The following is a 21439-nucleotide window of genomic DNA, read 5'->3' on the forward strand; positions in this document are numbered from 1 at the left end:
CTCTGAGAAGGAAGGTGGTTGGTCTTTTTTCTTTTCTAATTGCAGTTTGTTTATCATGCTGTTATCCCAGCAACCTCTACAATATTGTTTTAAAAGATATTTGTCCATTTCAGTGGCTGAAATCCCACCATGCTTCACCACTGTGCTGAGAGCCAACTGAAGTCTCTGCAGATAAGAAGATGGTCGTTCCCCATGGTCCTGAAGCGTGTTTTAAAATTTTGCAAACAATTCTTCTCCGTCCTCAACAGTGGCATATGCAGAATCAAGTACCTGCAAAAATGTTGCAGGCAGGGCATCAGGCCCCAAACACTTCACTAGGTCAGCAGCTGGAGGGAGTAAATCTTCCAAAATGCACCTTGTAACATATAAAGGTGCAAGACTTGGATCTGCATTTAAAAGTTCTATTTGAGACCTCCAGAATTCATAATCTGCCTCATGCTGAGGTTTTGGAAGTCTTCCTGAAAAGGTACATAGTCTAAATGAAGACAGAGATTGAAGACTTACATCATCTCTGCGCACAATGTGTTCCACAATGACCCTTTGGACCCCAGAAGGATTCAGATCATTCCCCGAGAGAAAAATTCTCGGCCCCACATTTGTAATTGGATTTGGTTGAGTTTGTGGTCCCTGCTGGTAGGTGGGGAACTGATCTGATTGGTTTGAGGGGAGAGTAGATGCCTGAGACTGACTAGACTCTCTTTCAGTGGTAAGTACTTCAACAATATCCTCCTCATCAAGCTCCCCTCCGGTAGCCGCTATTCCTAAATAAGCACTTATTTGTTCAAAAGCTCCTCTCAAAACGTCATCAAATGATTGTCCACTCTGCTGGGAAATACGTTTCAGTTCATGGAGGTAATCGGGAGGTATAGGGTCGTGTCCACTGTGGCTGTGGCAGGGCAGTTTCTTGAAAGTAATTTAACAATAAATATTACATCTTCTGCAACCTGAGATGGATAAACTTATGGTAAAAGCGATTTTGGCTTTTCCAAATCTGCAGAATTACTGAATTCAACGGCCATGTTTTTATAAAATGGACTCTCACGTGCAGTAACTGTTGTGTTCTGTGTTTTTCTGTGTATTTATTTCTAGTTTTCCTGTGTGTCTGAGTCTCTGTGTTGTCCTGTCTCCCCGTGATTAGTTCCCAGGTGTGTCTCGTTCCCTGATTACCTCATGTGTATTTAATGTCACCTGTGTCTCCGTGTGTTTGTCGGATCCTCGTCATACTTCGTCACGTCACGTCTAAGTCTCGTCCCTCCGTCGTCCTGTTCGCTGTGATCTGGTTTATTTCATTAAAACTCCTCATTTAATCGTATCTGGGTCTGCTGCGTTTACCTCACCACCGCTTCCACCACACCCATCATGACAGAAGGATCCGACCACAAACGAGGTGAGGTCGCTGCCTTTTTGGCCCAGTTGGACCGGGAGGTTTTTCGGGGGACTCGACTGGTGTTGGCACCCCCCGGATACGGTCCCCGCCGTTACCTCCGCCAGGGAAGCAGGCGACCTGAGCCGCCGGTGGACCCGGCCCCTGGTCGCTTCCCAAAGACACCACCTCCACAGTCTGCCCGGAAGAAGCGGCGTGAGCCGCCGGTGGATCCGGCCCCTCGTCGCCTTCCGGGAACAGCACATCCTCTGCCTGCCCGGAAAGAGCGACGTGAGCCGCCGGTGGATCTGGCCCCTCGTCGCCTTCCGCTAACACATCCTCCGCTGCCGGCCCCGAGGCGCTTCGCCGGCACTCCTCCGCAGCCGGCCCCGAGGCGCCGCGGACTTCCCCGCCCGGCCCAGCGCCGCGAACTTCCCGCCAGCGGCCCGAGCGCCGCGGACTTCCCCGCAGCCGGCCCGAGGCGCTTCGCGACTTCCCCGCCCGGCCCAGGCGCCGCGGACTTCCCCGCAGCCGGCCCGAGGCGATTTGCCGGACTTCCCCCGCAGCCGGCCCGAGGCGCCGCAGACTTCCCCGCAGCCGGCCAGCGCGCCGGGCACTCCTCCGCTACCGGCAGCGCCGCCGGCACTCCTCCGCTACCGGCCCGGCGCTGCCCGGCACTCCTCCGCTACCCGGCCCAGGCGCTCGCCACGGCACTCCGCTGCCGGCCCCAGTAAGGAGGAGTTTCCCAATGCCAGTCGAGCTCCTTCCCAGTGCCAGTCCCGAGCTCCTTCCCAGTGCCAGTCCCGAGCTCCTTCCCAGTGCCAGTCGAGCTCCTTCCCAGTGCCAGTCCCGAGCTCCTTCCCAGTGCCAGTCCCGAGCTCCTTCCCAGTGCCAGTCCCGAGCTCCTTCCCAGTGCCAGTCGAGCTCCTTCCCAGTGCCAGTCGAGCTCCTTCCCAGTGCCAGTCCCGAGCTCCTTCCCAGTGCCAGTCGAGCTCCTTCCCAGTGCCAGTCGAGCTCCTTCCCAGTGCCAGTCCCGAGCTCCTTCCCAGTGCCAGTCCCGAGCTCCTTCCCAGTGCCAGTCCCGAGCTCCTTCCCAGTGCCAGTCCCGAGCTCCTTCCCAGTGCCAGTCCCGAGCTCCTTCCCAGTGCCAGTCCCGAGCTCCTTCCCGGAGCCAGACCCGAGCGCCTTCCCAGTGCCAGTCCCAGCTCCTTCCCAGTGCCAGTCCCGAGCTCCTTCCCAGTGCCAGTCCAGGCTCCCCCAGTGCCAGTCCAGGCTCCCCAGTGCCAGTCCCGAGGCTCCCCCAGTGCCAGTCCCAGCTCCCCCCAGTGCCAGTCCCGAGGCTCCCCCAGTGCCAGTCCCGAGCCCCCAGGATCAGTCCAGAGACTCCTTGTGCTCCTCGTCGCCTCGGACGCCGGCCGCACCGCGTCCGTGGTTCCCGCCTCCTGCGCCGCGGACGGCCGCCGGACAGCCTCCGTGGTTCCCGCCTCCTGCGCCGCGGACGGCCGCCGGACAGCCTCCGTGGTTCCCGCCTCCTGCGCCGCGGACGGCCGCCGGACAGCCTCCGTGGCTCCCGCCTCCTGCGCCGAGGTCGGCCCCCTGACCTTCTCCGTGGCTCCCGCCTCCTGCGCCGAGGTCGGCCCCCTGACCTTCTCCGTGGCTCCCGCTTCCTGCGCCGAGGTCGGCCCCCTGACCTTCTCCGTGGCTCCCGCTTCCTGCGCCGAGGTCGGCCCCCTGACCTTCTCCGTGGCTCCCGCTTCCTGCGCCGAGGTCGGCCCCCTGACCTCCTCCGTGGTTCCCGCCTTCCTGTGTTTCCGCCCACCCAGTTGGATTTGTTTTGTTTTTGTTTTTTGGACTTTGGACCCTAGTGTCTCCGCCTATTTGATAGGTTGTTTTTCGTTTTTTCCATAGACTCTGGCCCCCCGTCCAACTCCCCTCCACCCACCCTTGTTGTGTTTCAGTTTTTGGGCGTCTGGGAGCCGCCCGTTAAGGGGGGGGTACTGTTGTGTTCTGTGTTTTTCTGTGTATTTATTTCTAGTTTTCCTGTGTGTCTGAGTCTCTGTGTTGTCCTGTCTCCCCGTGATTAGTTCCCAGGTGTGTCTCGTTCCCTGATTACCTCATGTGTATTTAATGTCACCTGTGTCTCCGTGTGTTTGTCGGATCCTCGTCATACTTCGTCACGTCACGTCTAAGTCTCGTCCCTCCGTCGTCCTGTTCGCTGTGATCTGGTTTATTTCATTAAAACTCCTCATTTAATCGTATCTGGGTCTGCTGCGTTTACCTCACCACCGCTTCCACCACACCCATCATGACAGTAACAGTAAAAACCTTAATTCCACCATAACTATGTAAATAATTGATGATCTCATCATCTGCTTGAGTGTTCGTTACACCACTAATGATGACAGAATTAGCAACATTGACACCAATTTGGTCAAAGAAATCCATACTTCAATACAAAAATAAAAGTCCTTGACTAATTGCGGGTTACAAGGGCAGTTCTTAAATGCCAATAGTGCCCTGCAGAGAAAAATAAATATCTATAGTTTAATGTGTAACTAAAAACGCTTTGAAGTCTTCACAGGCGCAAAACAGTTATGTTGCGTGATCTTCCGTAATCTCTCGTGATCCCCTGATCTCGCTAGATCCTCTTCAGAGGGAAATGAATCTGACTAAATTGAATCACATTATCTCAACTTGAATACGTTATTCAAGTTGAGACAAAAACAATTGTCTCGCGTGAACTTGCGTGATATCCTGTGATCTCACTCTGCTTCAGCACAAGATCAGTCTGACTATAATGAATCATGTTATCTCAACATGATAAAATTTCATAAATGTGAAGTTGTTGAATTTCTTGTTTATCCAACATGATTTTATCATGTTTTTGTTTGAAACATGAAATTATTAGTTAAAAGTACATGATATTGTTTTGTTAATGTAATAACCCTCTAAGTTTATTTTTTACAGTGTAGTGTGCAAATCTACATTGGGTTGTTTATTTTTTGCATCCGAAGAAAACCTGCAAATCCATTTCACAAAGGTTGATCACCAAAAGCTGTTTTTTTTAGTCTCTTTCATCAATTTTCAATAACCTTTTGATCAACTTCAGAAATTGTAGCATCAACAGTTCATTATAAAGTAGGATTGGAATAGTGTCCCAAATTGAGCTTCAAGTTGTACTTTCTCTTTTGTGTGGTTTTAATTACAAATATTTATAAGATTTTATGCAATTATTAACCTAAAAGCATTAAAAATATTCCTCTCCAACCCCCACTAGTCATTATTAATAATTTATTTCATGAACAGGGAAGCAGTCATGGTATTAATATGCTAAAACAAAAACAAATTAATTTGGAATTAGTCATTAAAATTAGCTCCACTACCTTATCGGCACAATTAAAACTCAGTAACAGCATTCACACCAAAATGTCCTGCTATCATGACCTTTGTAACTCCTGGTAAAGTGAACAAAGCGAAAGGACTTTGGGGTTTCCAATCAAACTGAAATTTGTCAGATTTCAGTCTCCAGGCATCCTCACAATACATCGCTCACTTTAGTCAGTTTTCCCTCACTTGAACAAACATTTTCAGCGTTCAAGTATTTGGATAACCTTTTTTCAGCTGATAATGAATTATATTTAATACACGAGTGTCCTTTCTTTGAGGTTTCTTCTGTGGGTGCAGTTTGGGTCAGTGGTCCTGGTTCCGAGTAGGAATGCTGTGGGGTGGAATTTCTGCGAGTCGGGCAACAGAGACCCAAGTGTGTCAGTCTGTCTGAGTGTCAGCAGATCCGTCTTCCCACTTCTACTTGACTGATTGACTTCAAACCCCCCAAGTCAGCTAAGCTTTCTCCCACATGGTTTGTAGAAAAAGGAAATTGTTTGGCGGCCAAGAGTTGAAGTCGCGGTGAAAGACAGAACTGCCTGGCCTCTCGAAAGGGAGAGCGGGATTGAGAAAGTGTTTGTGTGGAAGTGAAAGTTAATGTTGCCAGTAGTAAAAAAACAAAAGACAAAACAGTAAATAGTTGGAATGAGGTGAACTGGGTCAAAGAATGCCAGTGGATCAGGGAACCATTCATGAAACCCCCTCAGGCCATGGGTTTATCCCAGGAGTTAATTTCAAATTCTCTCCTTAAGATTTCGCTCTAAATCACAAAAAGAATCAATTCTGGTCACTCATTCCAATGGTGCCTTATTAAATATAGATGTTATCAATCTTTTTCATACTGCATTTATTTTTATGACAGTGTGTCATTACAAAATGTCTCAAAGTAACTTTTTCCTTTTTAAGCTGGTTATTAACGCAGTTTGATATTATTCTATATTTGCATCAGAATGCAGCAGATGAATGTAGTGTTGATTCATTTGATTAATTGTCATATTATTGAAATAACTGTCAATTAATTTTAGTCATCAATTAAAATAATCAACAGATCACTATATATTGTATTGATGTAAGCAGAAATATGTCAATGTTAAAAGTTTCTTATTAGCTGCAGATTCATCCTTTGCTACAGATGATCAGGTGTCACAAAAGGAATGCTATGATGCCACAATTTATGGAATAAAATGTTTATTTTCTCATTTAAAAAAGATTTATTTGTATATTTGAATGTATTTCTAATATTGTATATAAAAAGGCCTCAGTGGTTAATGAAGAATCTGCTAACCCAGAGATTTTATCCGATTAAAGTGATTGATAGAATCATCAATTATTGACAAAACATTTAGTCAATATTTGCAAAACCACTGATTATGAGCAGGTACAGAGAGGATTGCATTCTCTGCCTCAGGGAACGGCTGAAAAGGGAAGTAATGACTTTTATTGTGACCAGTGTATTTTTCCACGTCGGCTGAGTAACAGAAAGAAAGATTTTCTTCTCTTTTCTGTGTTTCTTCTGTCCTTTAAGAGCCCAGCTGGTGTGTTTGTGTATTGGTGACAGACGGCAGAGAGGCTTGCAGGGTAACCTCTGAATCAGCTGGACCAACAGTCCGGTGTGAAGGAGAGCCGCAGGGTTTTCTCATACAATCCATATGAAACACGTTATGCCTGAACTGCAGCTATTTAAATAACCTGCACTGAATCATGTAGTGTAAATATTCAACAGGAAGGCATTTTTTAAAAATATTTAGATACAGTTCTTCGTCTTAACTATAAGTATTCATTTTGAAGTTTTGTTGAAGTGGTGCTAATCTCGATCTGTTGTCTGATGGTTTCAGGTTGCTCCTCACAGTGGTTGCAGTTCTTTCGTCATATTCCATCCATTTACTTCTAAAGTCATCTGGTATTGTAGGTATGTAAGCATATCTGATGTTAACGAATCACAAACATGGTTATATTTAACATATTTTAGCTGCGGGTGTAACGCAGCCTCTTTTCTTCTGTTTGTGGTCCAGGTATTCGTGCGTATGAGCAGCTCGGCTACAGGGCCTTCGGGACTCCGGGAAAGATGGCTGCAGGTATTGCCATCACGCTCCAGAACATTGGAGGTGAGGTCCCTCGCTGCTGTTGGCCAGGCTTTTATAGAAGAACAGCTCTCTTCAGGCAAAAAATATTCAGACTTTGTTGTAGTAATTTAAAATGGTTTTAGACAATTTTTAACTAGGATTTCTCAGGTTTATTTTGTTAAGCTCTTGCTTAACCATGAACTCTGAATCATCCAGGCTTATTTCTGTGGTTGATTGTTTAAGAAATAGGCAGCACATTTTCACTGAAATACCAGGAGATTTTAGCCGGATCCTAGCCGGAAACCATGCATGCTATAGAAGACTAACAGGGCCATAGAAAAACTCAAAAAGATGTTTAGTGTGTATAAAAAAACTTTGCTTTAGACATTTCAAAGCTTAATTTTTTGTTCTGGTGAAGCCAAGATTTTTTTGGTTTTCACATAACGCTTGGTCTCAATGTGATACCAGAAACATAAAATCTGACTTAATCTTCCGATTTCCAGCAGACACCTAAGGTTTAGGCTCAACTCTGAGTTTCCTCCACTTTCACTCGAAGTCTGGCTCCATTTGAAGAAGCCCCAGAGCATGATGCTGCATTGTGGTTGTGGTGTTCTCTGGGTTAATGAGTAGTGTCATAACGTTTAGAGTTTATTTATCTATTTAGTCTGGGTAAATGAATAAAAAAATGAACTACAATTTTTTTTGCATGTAGAAGGTCCTGCAGTGCCTCCAGGTTTCTTTCTTATCTTGATAGATCTTCAGGAAACCTCCACTTTTAGTAATATTGGTTGTTCCATATTATGTCCATTTACATATGACTGTTTTCCCTTCACCAATCTTCTCCTGACTCATTCATTTGGACAATGTCATCATTTGGTGATCCTCTCTGCAAACTACGGCTTTAGCTGAAAGATACAAATGAGTAAATATCCAGAAAATCCCACCAGCACAGCTGAACCTTATTTTTATAGAAGATGCTGGACTTGACTAGTATTAGTTCATGCGCACTTATTCAATTTGTTTGTCAGTTGAATATTACAGGATATGTAACACTCGAAAGGTGGAAAAATATGCAATTATTCATCACGTTTTCTGTCTCAAAAAAATGTTGTCTGCATTCTCCTGTTTGTTTCAAAAGGTGAAAAAGCCAACATTTTTGTACTGTAACTTTATCTCTTTCTGATCCACAGCAATGTCCAGTTATCTTTACATAGTCAAGTATGAGTTCCCTTTGGTGATCCAAGCATTTCTGAAGGTGGACGTGCCTGCAGGGTGAGTGGCTGGTACATGTTTTATTTCGTCTAAAATAAATACATGAAATGCAAACTGTGAACAATTCTGCTGATAGACTATTGCTATAGCATTTAGTTCCCTACATTTTGTTAAAAGAGATTTTTGCAGACCAAGACGGAGAATTGTGAAGCAGAAGGAAAATGCTGCATGGTTTTCATCTTTTTGCTACACAGCTCATATCCCAATCTAGAGATGTACATTTTTTCCCCATTCTTCTTTGTAAAATAGCTCAAGCTCAGCCAGACTATTTAGGAAAAATATGAGGACACTGATTTTTAATATCATGCAACATATTCTCAATTAAATTAATGTCTGGCCTTTGATTGGGCACAGAATGTGATGTTGGTATGTGTTTATGACCCCCTGTTGCAAACCAACAAGCATTGCCAAAAAATATTTTAAAAACTCATAAACGTTTAGAAGGTTTTAGCTAACTTTTTTTTTTTCTTCTCATCTTCCATCCAACTTTCTAAGGCCCTACGTAGCTCCCTCTGGCAAGTGTGTGAATAAGTCTGCAGGGCACTGTATTTCAAATCTGTCATAAAGTAAAATCTTAATTAGCGATTCTCACACTTCACATGCAAATAAAAGACATTAAGGCAAGAAAAGCCCGTCTCTGAATCACACTTAATGATGAAAGAGCAATCTGCGAATAGGAAGTGAGTCATCCCATCGGCTCCCTATGGGACCGGACAGAGATTTAATTGTAGACCGAAGAATCCTCTCGAGCTGTGCCAGTTGTTGGGCCCAGTGCCACGCTTGGAGCAGCTGGTCTGAGAACAGCTGTGATTGCGACCCCAGAGTTTCGAGCGCCATGTCCAATGAGAGCGATTGCATCAATACGCAGCAAGGCTCTGCAGCTGAAAATGTAAACTGTGGGACATCGCTGCTTACTGCAGGTGGGCTAGGAGACAAACACAACCCACTCTCATGCGTGCAACTCATTGTGAATTTGCTCCAGTTATGGAGAATCTGCACCTTCTTTTTGTTTCTGAGAGTGGTTACACAACCCTGCGCTAAGTGGGTCAAGAGTTTCTCGGAAGTTTTTGGGTAAACATTTTTGGGTCCTTTGTATTGTAGTAGAAGTGACAACATGCACACATTGCGTTCAACCTGTTAACGCTGTGAAGCTGTGGGCCACTGTCAACAATCATTGTTTATCAGAAATAACAAACCAGGTCACCCTGGTGGCGTCTCATCCTGTCAGAGTGTGTGGGTTTGTTGCATGTAATTGCAGAGGAGTGGGCTAAAAAAACAGAAACATCTAAAAATCAGCGTAATTCTGAAGCAAAAAACACACACATAGGTAGGACACTGTTGAATAGTGATTGTATTTAGAGAAAAATAGCTTTTTTTTAAATCCAGTGTTTATGTGGTGTTGCGTCTCTCTTGTGAATTATTTACAGTGAAAAAATAAACTATCTATATATTTTATAACAAATGGTCAAATGATTGTTTCCGTATGTTATCGACTATTCAGCTCCTTAAAGTAGTGTGGACAGTAAAACACAGAATGTTGTAGATTTCCCTTTCATTTTTACATGAGATAGCATCATTATTACTTTAAAAAGTGAGTGTGTTGCAACAGATGCTGCATGTTGTGGTGATTCCCACCTGACAGAGGGCAAGAAATTAATCTCCCCCGCTGTGCAGCTCTAAAAATAAACCTTTGAGCTTTCTTTCCTAGACAGAGACAGCCTTGTGATTATAACATGCTGATGATTGCCTCACGGGATTCTGTCATGAGTTTCATACTAATCTCTTCCAATGTTGTCATATCAAATAAATTGAAGGGTAAAATGTTATTTTACAATCCTAGGAACAGAAAATTATTCGTACATTTTTTAAAAATATAAACCAAGTTAGCTATTTCCATACAGTCAGTTCTAAGAATATTTTTTTTATAATTTCATTGACAAATGTTTGTGACATTAGAAAACAATTCATAATTTAAAAAAATAAAATTACCCCAGACAAGTTAATAACAGAAAAATGCTGTCATGGCAGTCATTTGTTACAGTTTGAAAAAAATATTTCAAAGCAATAAAAATATCACGCTATTTTTCTCCAGAATCTTGAAAAATTAATCCTTTTCATGCTTTTTCAGAGTTGCAAGAACATTGGGCAAAAAAAAAAAAGAAGTAAAAATATATATTTTAAAAAAATATCATGAACATATTTAAATCCAAGCCAGTGTGGTTTGGTTTGTATTGATTTCTGCTCAGCTGTGAATTTAACAACTCGACGCATTAACAACTCCTAAAACTTCAAATGTCTTATTTCTCCTGCACCTGTGATTAGCTGTTGACTTTCATTTATCTAACAGTACACATCCTTAAAATAAGTGAGACTGAGAGGAATCTTTATAGTAATTTCAAGTCAATACCATAATTGCTGCGTCTGTCTGCTTCTCTACAGTGAATGGTACCTGAACGGAAACTATCTGGTCATTATCGTCTCTGTGGCAGTGATATTACCACTGGCTCTGATGAAACAGCTAGGTGAGTGTGTCATTTTATGGCTTTAATAAGAGAAAACCAATTTTATCTGTACGCATGTGAGAGCTTATGGTGCACCCATAGCATTTTATTAAAGAAAAAAAATGGCAACAATTCAGGGTGGAAATTGAGCAAACAGGCACATAATTATTGTCTTTTGTCGGCAGTTTGTGTCCTGATGACAGACAAAATTAAATAAAAAACATGGATGATTTCCCAGCCATTTCATTCTAATATTCTCACCTTCCTGTCATAATGGCCCAAGTCACTGCTTGTCAAAAGTCTTGAAATAATAGATCAAAGTTTGTGTTTATAATGTGAAAAAAAAATCTGAAAATATATTCAACACTTGATGTAACTTAATATGACATGAACTTTAGGTCTTTGCCAATCATTGCCATGTATTCTGTGATGATATTAAATGCTAATAAAGTGTTTATTTTTCAGGATACCTGGGATACACCAGTGGATTTTCACTGAGCTGCATGGTGTTCTTCCTCGTTTCTGTGAGTCCTCTGGTCATGAACTATACATATGTGTGGTGTACATGTCACATGTTGTCTCCCGTTCCTGCTCTGTGTCAAGCTGACCAGATGCACTGGGATCTTCCCACCAGCTCTTTGGTATTTCCTACTTACTGCTCTGAACTAATGTTTGCATGCTGCAGTCCCTGGCTATGTTTCCTTCTCTGACCTAGTTTTGGCTCTGTGAGCTGTAATCCACTCGCTGCCTTCCCTGTCTCTCTTTTTTGTTGGCTTTCTCTCATTGACATATTTCCAGCCTGTCCCAATATTAACCGTCTCACTGCTTTTTGGTTCGCCGCAACACCAATTGTCTCTGCACTCTGCGCAGGTCATCTACAAGAAGTTCAACCTCCCTTGTCCGTTTGTGGACTTCACACATAACAGCACTCTGAGCGTGATGAACGTCACTGTCAACGACCCCGGTGGGGAGGACAATCCGGCCTGCATTCCCAAGATGGCCAACCTCAATACACAAGTATGTGTCTGCATGTGACTTTCTATGAAGCTGCAAGTTCACCTGCACTGCTACGGGCACTGAAAGCCACCCTCTTATGTCATAGTCATTAGCATGTCGCCTGGCCCTTCTCACAATCAAAGCATGGGAATCCTAGTTTGAAACAGATCAGAACCTGCTGCAAACCTGTGTAACTTTATGACTGATGCAGGGCCCAAAGACAGAATGAACCCCTGAACTGCCTCTAGGTCAGTTTGCCTCCATGCCAATTTGTACCTCCATTTTCTTCCTATGGATTGTCATTTTGTTCCTTCTTATTTGCATTTTCTCCCTGTGAATGAATCCTTTATCTTATTGAAACAATGCATTTCCCATTTTATTTATAAGGGAAAGAATGATTCAAACCTTTTTGGCTCTTTGTGAAAACTAAATGTCTCTTAGACCTATAACTTGTTGTGCCCCTCTTGTTGTCAATCACTGCCATCAGACTTTTGCCATACCTCAAATTGAATGGTTTTGCAAACCTTTTCCAAATTTATAGATGTCGATTACTTTATCATCTGTTCTTTTATTTATACATGTCAATTATTTTCTCATCTGTTTAGTTTTGTTTCTTTTGAATTGGCACATGATGGGTTGCCATTTGAAATCTTTTAGCCTGCTACATAGGGCCAGTTTTTTAAAATCTCTTTTTGTATTTAATCAAGTTATCTTTAGCCATTATTAATATTTATTTGACAATTGGAAACATTTATGTGTGACAAAAATATGGAGGAAAGCACTTTGAATAATCTTGAAATGTGCCCACACTTTGTGTGTAATTCTTATGTTCTAAAAACCTTCTTTTGCATCTTTTTACCACTGATCATGGATCTGATCCTTGTGTCAGTCGACCCCTGCTGGTGGATATTATTTAAGAAATTTGTATAACATTTCCTGACATTAAAATTAATAGAAAATTGTAGAACATTGTCCATTATTTAGTTAGAGAAAGTACTTAACCTCTCCCCAGTTGGTACAAAGTCTACTATGGGGGACAGAAAAGACCAAAAATACAAGGATACAAAATGGCAAGGGGGCAAAAAAGACTAGAAATCATTTGGTCTCTGAAGTAGTGCAGCAATTACTAAAGCATTTGATTTGCACAGAGAAACCATCAAATTTGGACATTTCAGGACCAACAGTTGAGATGGAAAAATATTGGACGCTTTTCTAAGTTCCTTTTGGTTTTCAAAATACTTTCTTGACACATAATCTTGGATGATCCTTCATTATAGTCTGATTAGTCTGAACGTAATTGCATAATTTCATTCAGCAGTTGTACTTTTCAGAGCAGCAGCAAATATTCTCTCGTTGCTCCAGATTTTTCCTAAAACCCTATAAACATTTTGTCAGCATCCCCGTACTTTTTCTCACTCAACTATGACCAATCGCAGCTGGTTAGCGGCTTGCAAGGCATTTTTAAATAGGCTAAAGCTGGTCTGCTGCCAGGCCCAAGTTAATCACAAGAAACAATTAGCTCTCTGTGATGTGTCAGAGGGAGCAATGGGCAGTGCAGCCAGAAGTTGGTGGTTAGACGGCGGGGATAGCGCTGCTGTATCTATGGTGACCTGTTGGGGTTCATTTGCAGACGGCCTACACCATTCCAATCCTGGCGTTCGCCTTTGTGTGCCACCCTGAGGTCCTCCCTATCTACACAGAGCTGCGCAAGTATGTTCTTATGATGGAAACCTCCTGCTAACGTTTTTTTTGGATGAGACATTAATAAACAAAGCTACTGTGTGTGCTTTGTGCTTGGCTTGCCATATTTTAGTCACATGCACTGCTTCCACTGTATTTTGAAATGTCTCTGCACTGCTTTGTGTTGTGTAGCATGTTGTTAGCCGAAATGTACAATCCCTTGTTGAAAAGAGCTGCTAATGTTTACTAAGGTTAAAGGTGAAGGCAGCGTTTGTATTTGGTTTTACAGGCATTGCTTGGAAAACAAAATTAAACTGGATACTGGTGTAACCACATGATGATTTTTCTTTCTGATTTCAGCCCCACTAAGAAAAAGATGCAGCATGTGTCCAATATTTCCATTGCAGTCATGTATGTCATGTACTTCCTGGCTGCTCTGTTTGGATACCTAACGTTTTACGGTAAGCCCTTGTATTCTCTCATTTTTGACAATTTGTGTTTCTGTCTTAGAGAACATGTTTCACTGCTGGTTCGGTTGACTAAACCGTTCAATTTTTTCATAATGTAAAAAAAAAAAATGCAAGCATTTTCAAATTTAGTTTTCATTTAATAAATGTACCAAAATTACTTAATACAAATTTATTGAAATAAAATGGTAGTAAATTAAAAGCTGTGACTATTATGATACATTAATGCCCTCTGGTGGCCTCTAGTAAAAAAAAAAAAAAAAAAACACAAGTCCCTCGATGATTATTGACACCACTGTTAAAGATGAGAAAAAAGGCTTCAAATTTTTTTTCTATTGCATATTATATAAAATGAAATAGAGAAATAAACATTCATATTAAAAAATAATTCAATACCTAGAAAATGGTATTTGACCTGACATTTTTTAAAGAAATTTCGTTAGTTCAATGTGACACTTGTAGGTCATTTGTGACCCAAACATTTTTACCACGTAATTGATCATTGATAACTGAAGGATATTAATGGAGATGGACACCTGCTGTAACTTTATAGGGCCATATCTTTTTATGATTTTAGGGCTTTAACAAAAATATAGCATTAACCTTTATTTATGTTTGGATTGGTACTCAGAAACTTTCAGTCATCAAATATATAAAATCAGACTTTGTTAAGGAAATTATGATGAGACATGTTTTGGAGACAGTTCAATCATCTTTCCTCGTGTATCTTAAAATCTAACTTTCAATGAAGAAAAATGTATCAGATTTTATACTGTCATTTACTTTCACGACCCAATTAATTAAAGAAGTAAAAGTACTTACCTTTAATACATTTGGAAGACTTTTAAGATCTTTATGGTTTTAGAGATGTGTTTTTAGAATACCTTTGCTCTTACACCCCTCAAGAAAGTGCTGTTATAAATCATCCTGAGCCCCGACTCTTGTTTCTTGAGGACATCCCAGTTTTTTTAGAGGGCTTAGATCTATGGACTGATATAGCATTGGGGGATGGGGGATTTTTGGTTTATTAAAGAATTTCTGTTGAGTTGGCCTTATGTTTTAGTTATGCTGCTAAAAGTCCTGCAAATAGCCAGAACTCAAATAGATGTAGTCTAATTTTACAAAGTAGCACCCCATAATTTCTCTAATTTTGACCTTTTACTTTGAATCTCTGTTTTCCTGTTTTGGCCACTTGCAGAGGAAGTGGAAGCAGAGCTACTTCACACATACAGCCGCATCAACCCTTATGACACTTTAATCCTTTGTGTGCGTGTGGCTGTTCTCACTGCTGTCACACTTACAGTACCGATCGTGCTCTTTCCTGTAAGTACAATTGTTTCAGCACTCAATAATTACACACAGGCTCATCAGCCCATTGCTTTTTTAATTAAAATATTGTCTTTTACCTTGACAATATTTCATTATTGTCAAAGTTATTATGTTAATAAACGATTAAATCATTTTATGTCATGATCAGGTAAGGAGAGCAATCCAGCAGATGATGTTCCCCAATAAAACCTTCTACTGGCCTCGTCACATTGCAATTGCCATCACTTTGCTCACGTTCATCAACCTGCTGGTCATCTTTGCCCCAAACATCTTGGGCATCTTTGGGGTTATTGGTAGGTTAAATTAAATTGATCTCGAGAAAAAGATGTGAATTCGTCAGATTAGAATTTAAAACCCTAAGTTGGAATAACTTGATAGATAACAAATAGAGACATATTGGCGGCTCATATTCATACTCTTGCCTTGACGATATTTAATTATTGTCAAAGCAAATGGGCATTTTATTAGTTCAACAGAAGTGGGGGGAAACTGGGCTAAAATAAAGAAGTTATACTTTTCTCAACTTTGAGGTGATATGTATCCTATACAATTTAACTAAGAAACATAAAAATCTTTGAGACAAAAAAATGAAAAAATAAAGATCTGCATAGCCTGTTTGCATGAGTGTGCAGGTTTTGAGAGATATTTTTCACGCCCTTTATGATGTCTTCTGATAAAAGATTTCTGCAGCCCTATTTCTTAGTCCAGACATATATAGTTCAAAAGTTATTCATGAATTACTTGGCATTGCAAAGAAACTTTTTATTTTAGAGCTTAGCAACCGTAGAAATTCTAACACTTATTTTTGGTTTTGGTCCTACACAAAATATACATGAATAAAACAAAAATATCTACCATATAGAGTAGAATTTATTTGTTTTTATGGTTTAATTGAAGTAATTTATTCTTATGTTTTAGAATCGAGAAATCCTCAAGTCTTTTCTAGATAGTTAATATTTTTTATGAATGAAATGTTTCTTATTTATGGAGAATTTTGGAATAAAAATTCCAGCAAAATTATTCCTCGTATCTGGTGTGTCACTGTTGTGGAAAATCTGGGCAGAAATGGCATTAAAATAATAAGAAAGAACCACACCAATCATTTTCTTGTCTTTATTGTATTACAATGTTTTATTGCTTTAAAAACATTAAAGTTGGATCTAATTTTTTATCAGAGAACAGACAACAGCCATAAATCGCCTCTAGAGGTGGCATGATTTTCTGAAAACAGATTTTTATTCCTGCTTTTCAGAACTATAGTTTTACATGATAAACTTTTATATTGTGAGCATTCCCTATTTTTCCTCAGAGTGGTGCGTCTTCTGCGGGGTTTAATTTTTCACACTGAAATGATTTATGAATAATTGAATGTATTTGATGTACTCTCAGGTGCCACGTCTGCCCCCTGTCTCATCTTCATTTTCCCTGCTGTCTTCTACATCCGAATTGTGCCCAAAGAAGAGGAGCCTTTGCGCTCAGTTCCAAAGATCCTGGTGAGAATCTCTTGGAAATATTGCTCAAATCCACTGTCCTTCATTTACACCAGTTCAACTATGGGAGGACCTCTACATTTATTTAAATCTATGCAAAATATATTTGAAAAGCCTTAAAATAAAAGTTTATTGCATTGGCATAGTTTTTTGCTAAAAAAAAAAAAAAAAAATGAAAAAAAAAAAATCCTAACTTTAATTTGAGTACAGCTATTCAAAAGCCCTGCAGAAGAAGCATGTAGTCATAGATCAGAGCTACTGCATCTGGGAGAGAACACAGTTCTGAGAGATTGCAAAGCTATGCTAAAGGCCAACCATAGAAAGAACCAGTTTATTTTAATAAAAACTAGCACAATAACACAACTTAATATTTGTTGCAGCAACACCAGCGATACAACATGCAGACGTACACTATCTGTATAAATGCTATCAGATATTTTTGCATTTTTAATAGAAGAAAACTTTTTTGGACACCGCTGTTCTAGGACCAAACTAAATCTGATTTTTTTTAAAAACAAAAAACAGTAAGATCAACAATCATGTCCTGTAAAAGTTAAAGTTTTTGATATCATGCAGCCACTTAATCCTCCCGTTGGTGTGTCTCTTCCTTGAACTCTGTGTTTCTCTTTCAGGCCGCCTGTTTCGCTGGGATCGGTTTCCTATTTATGATAATGAGTCTCAGCTTTATCATCATTGACTGGACATCGGGCAGCAGTAAAGCGAGCAGTGGTCATTAGAAACCTACTGTATTTTTTTCTTCTTCTCTTTTTTCAGCTTTTATATTGTTGATTTGGATTTTGTGTTGTAATGTTACTATTTTGATGTCCAATCACTGATGTTTGAAGACGCCCTTCCTTTTTTCTAAGAGAATATCCGCCACAGAGATGAGAGTTTGGGGGGTGCTGAGTGTCTCTCTCCTCTCTAAGCTCTTTGGTTCTGGTGGAGATTAATTGTACTGTACATCCTACCAAACAGTAACAGTGGATCCAGGCCAGTAGAAGTGCTTGGGAAGTTTTAACAATTAATTTACTGAAGTGCCAGATGTGTGATGATTGACTGTGACACTTGGAGGCTGAGTTTTGTGAGGACAAAGTGGAAAAGCAAAGATAAAGTGCGCTCCTGTCCTGAAAGGATCTTTTAATATGAAAACTACAAATTACATAAATATTTTGATCCGTCTCCTGTTTACCAGCTAATGTAAAATGATTTATATATATTTTGTAGAATTTCTGTACTTAGAATTAATTATATAATTATATTTTTTCCACAGCAGTTGCACTTTAAAAGTGCAAAAGACAATTATCGCTACATTTTGGGCACTACTTTTGCTTATTACATGAGAGAACTACAAGCACACTCATTACTGAGAATAAATACGTGGCCAAGTGATTCAGCTGACAAAGCTCAAAAATGCAGCCTTTTCCTCAAGGTGTGCCACCCGAACTCTAAACTAACTCTTGCTGCTGCGCTTTATTTTATATCTTGAAGTTTTCAGCTTTCTCTCAATTCCTCCTGTTGATCAGGGTGTTCAACTAAAATGTAAAGCACAGTTACATATGTCCTATCAGATATAGTCTAAAAAGTGTATTGTATTGTTTTACTGGATAAAAAAACTAAGACTGATCAGCTAGTTCTGGATAACCCAGAAGGCATATTTTGAATTTTGCCAACATAGCACAATACATGCCTAAATTGTGCAGGTATTCCTTGTTTTCTGTATTACTTTGTAAGAGGACAGGTAGAAATGGTACTGAGGACCTCGTCTGTTGGATTGCTTAGCCCCCCAAAAAATAACCGCAGTGCAGAGAAGACTGCTGATGATCAGGCTGTATGATCAGATAAACCTGGGGTTGGGCTCTTGGACGATTTGATGTACTGCTTTTAAGTATTTGCTAGTCGTAATATGAGATAACCAAAATGTACAGCGCCTTGCAATATTATTCATGCCCCTTGGGCTTCTAAACAGTTTGTCAAGTTGCAGTGTTAAATAACAGTATATTTTTTAAAGCATTTTATGGGATAGACCAACACACAGAGCACTTAAGTTTGAAGTGGAAGTATGAGGATTCATGGTTGTCATAATTTTGACAACTAAACATCTTTGGCATGCATTGTTATTCATGAATTTGGAGTCAATACTTTGTAGCATCTGATCAAATGAATTTCAGATGCAAATGTTCTGGGGTATGTCACAGCTAGATTTAAACATGTACATACTGAGATTGTTGGCTATTCTTCTAAAACAAAAAAAAAAGAGCTTAAGATTTGTCAAACGGAACGGAAAGCAACTATGAACAGCAATTGCCACAGATTCTCAATTTAGTGTAGCTCTGGACTTTGAACCATTTTAGAAATTTAATTTGATCTAAACTGCTCCATCACAGCTTTGGCTGTATGTATAGAGTTGTTGTCCTGCTGGAAGGTGAACTTTAGTCTCAAGTCTTTTGTAGCCTGTAATGGGATTTCTTCCTTCCTTTGACTCCCCTATAAAGGCCAGATTGCAAGACTAATAGTTGTCCTACCTGAGCTGCACATCTCTGGAACCCCTCGAGTTACCATAACCTTTTGGTCCTTGTATGAACCAATTTATAAAAAACCCCCCAAAAAACAGGACAATAACACATCTTGATGTGTGTTGCGTGTGTGAATGGTGGATTGAACAGAGCTCTGTGAGATGTTAGAAGATTGGGACATTGCTTCGTAACCTAACCCTACTTTAAACTTCTCCACAACTTTACCCTTGACCTGCCTGCTGTGTTCTTTTGTTGCACAAGAATCACTCTGGGGGCATCAGAGTAGCAGGAATACAAAAGAACATCAACCTTTTGGGTTTAAATTTGTATTTCTTTCTACTTCACAATTATTTTTTCCATTTTTTGTTGGTTTATCACATAAAATTGCCCTGAAATTCACTGATATTTGTTATTGTTACCTCAAAAACGAAAGATAAAAAAACCTAAGGGGTATGAATATGTTTTTGCAGAGTATTGCACAAAAGAAACGCCACCAACAACAGGGTCACTAATCAGAGATTGCTATCAGTAACTGGAAATATTAGGACAAGCCTTACTGACGATAGTCCGTCATGCACACTAGTGACCGATCATGTCTGTCTCAGCCGTCAGTGTGTCTGTTATTTAGCAGGTGGTTAGCAAAGCACTATTACTTCAAAAAGCACAGCAATGTAGACCAGTCAATGAGATGAAATGCAAATAAATATATCTAAAGACGTGACTTAAGGGTAAGCTCCTTTTGTTTGACAACATTTTTGATATTTCTGTCTAATGTAGTGGATTAGTAACGTATGAATAACCTGCAATAACCCTATCAAAGTTAACATTCCTTCGAGCCTCCGTGATAATGAATATACTCCTGTTATGTGCTCCCTGAATATGATGAATAATTTATTGGATGTAATGTTGGAGGTTTTTGAGTGTCTGTGTCATTTGAAAAGAGAAACCATGATTCCACTGTAAGTGAACCACACTACCTTCATGCATTTGTGACGTTTAACTCCCATCCACCCTATACTCCGATCAAAAGTATATAATAACGCAAGTGTTCCTCGTCTACCTTCGATGGGTGAAGTGTTGTTCAAAACGTCATGTTGGATGTTTTATGTGGATATTTCGGATGACTCCGAGTCAGTAATGAGATGCAAAATGATTGTTTTTCTCATGTTTGATTTTTAAAAATATATAGTGAGTGGTTTATCATCATTGGTGGTCACGTCTGTCTTCCTCACTGCTTCTTGGCAGACACAAACCTACTAACTTAGGAGTCCTCAGTAAGATGTTGGGCTTGCATACACTTCAATATTGTTTTCTATGACAAAAGAAATATCTTACACCAGACTACTAAAAGTGCTGTATGAATATATTAATATTGTCCTGTTTGTCTTTTGTTACACAACAAATATCTTTTAATCCCCTTTTATTTTTATTACCTTATATATGTTTCTTTTATGTGTTTGTTTGTGTGCAGAGGAATCATCTGCATCAGCCATTGCAGCATAACTCTGTGTTTGATGTTAAGCTAATTTATGCTTTTATTTATCCTCTTCCTTGTTTGAACCTGGTATTTGGCTGAAGCACAAGTAGGCTATTTGATTTAATTAATTAATAATAATAAGGTTGCACAATGATACGTCTTCACAACATGCAAAAACAGACAAACATGAATAAATAAAGCAACAACAAATGAGGATACAACAGGATCTCTGAGGAGACCTCGGTGTTGTTTGGCCTCCTTGGTTGTAATTTCGTAATATGCATTTGATTGAACAGCAAAACATATTATTAAAAAATGACATCAGCCAGCATTTATAAATAATGTATATAAATGTATGCCCTTTATATTCTATATTCATATCTAGTTTATATAATGTAAATAGCAATTAAAGATTTAGTTCAATTAGAAAAGTAAATGTAATCATTTTTAAAGTGCTTTTAAACCTTGTTGTCCTTCAATTTGTGTCTATTTTCTTGTATCTCTATATTTTAATATGTTGCTGGCAGTTATTGTACTGTAAATGATGTTGCAATAAAGATAATGGGGTAACATGATTTCCTTTTCTTCATTTCTTAGATGTGATCATTGAATGCTAGTTTTTATTTAAATACCTAACTTAGGCATTAACACTTTTGTTGCATATTGTAATTTAATCACAGACTAAAGCGTGTCTGAGATACTATGCCACGATCTACCACATGACGTCGCTACAGAACTGGAAAAAAAACTGTTTTCGGCGAGGATGTTTTTTTTTTTTAGGATAATTTGGATAGAGGACAAGTTGCATAGTTTGGGCTCAGTATATTCTGATTTCCAAGTTGGACATGCATTGAAACGCCTCATTATCTTAGCAGACCAATTTAATTGGATTCAACATCGGCGC

The 21439-nt window shown here is 40.0% G+C and overlaps 1 protein-coding gene across 2 annotated transcripts in view; it reads left to right on the top strand.

Annotated features, from left to right (window-relative positions):
• LOC122834680 (sodium-coupled neutral amino acid transporter 3-like) overlaps positions 1-17979 on the top strand; it is a 41766-nt gene extending 23787 nt beyond the window's left edge. For both annotated transcript variants that reach the window (XM_044123348.1, XM_044123350.1), the window contains 12 exons: positions 6583-6656; positions 6760-6852; positions 8001-8082; positions 10522-10604; positions 11049-11107; positions 11454-11600; positions 13210-13289; positions 13620-13720; positions 14925-15049; positions 15204-15348; positions 16445-16548; positions 17178-17979. In XM_044123348.1, the coding sequence (XP_043979283.1) occupies positions 6583-6656; positions 6760-6852; positions 8001-8082; positions 10522-10604; positions 11049-11107; positions 11454-11600; positions 13210-13289; positions 13620-13720; positions 14925-15049; positions 15204-15348; positions 16445-16548; positions 17178-17282 (1198 nt within the window). In that variant the 3' untranslated portion in view covers positions 17283-17979. The remainder of the gene's footprint in view (positions 1-6582; positions 6657-6759; positions 6853-8000; positions 8083-10521; positions 10605-11048; positions 11108-11453; positions 11601-13209; positions 13290-13619; positions 13721-14924; positions 15050-15203; positions 15349-16444; positions 16549-17177) is intronic.
• Positions 17980-21439: the final 3460 nt, after the last annotated feature.

This window comes from Gambusia affinis, linkage group LG07, assembly GCF_019740435.1.
Source record: "Gambusia affinis linkage group LG07, SWU_Gaff_1.0, whole genome shotgun sequence".
Lineage (NCBI taxonomy): Eukaryota > Metazoa > Chordata > Actinopteri > Cyprinodontiformes > Poeciliidae > Gambusia > Gambusia affinis.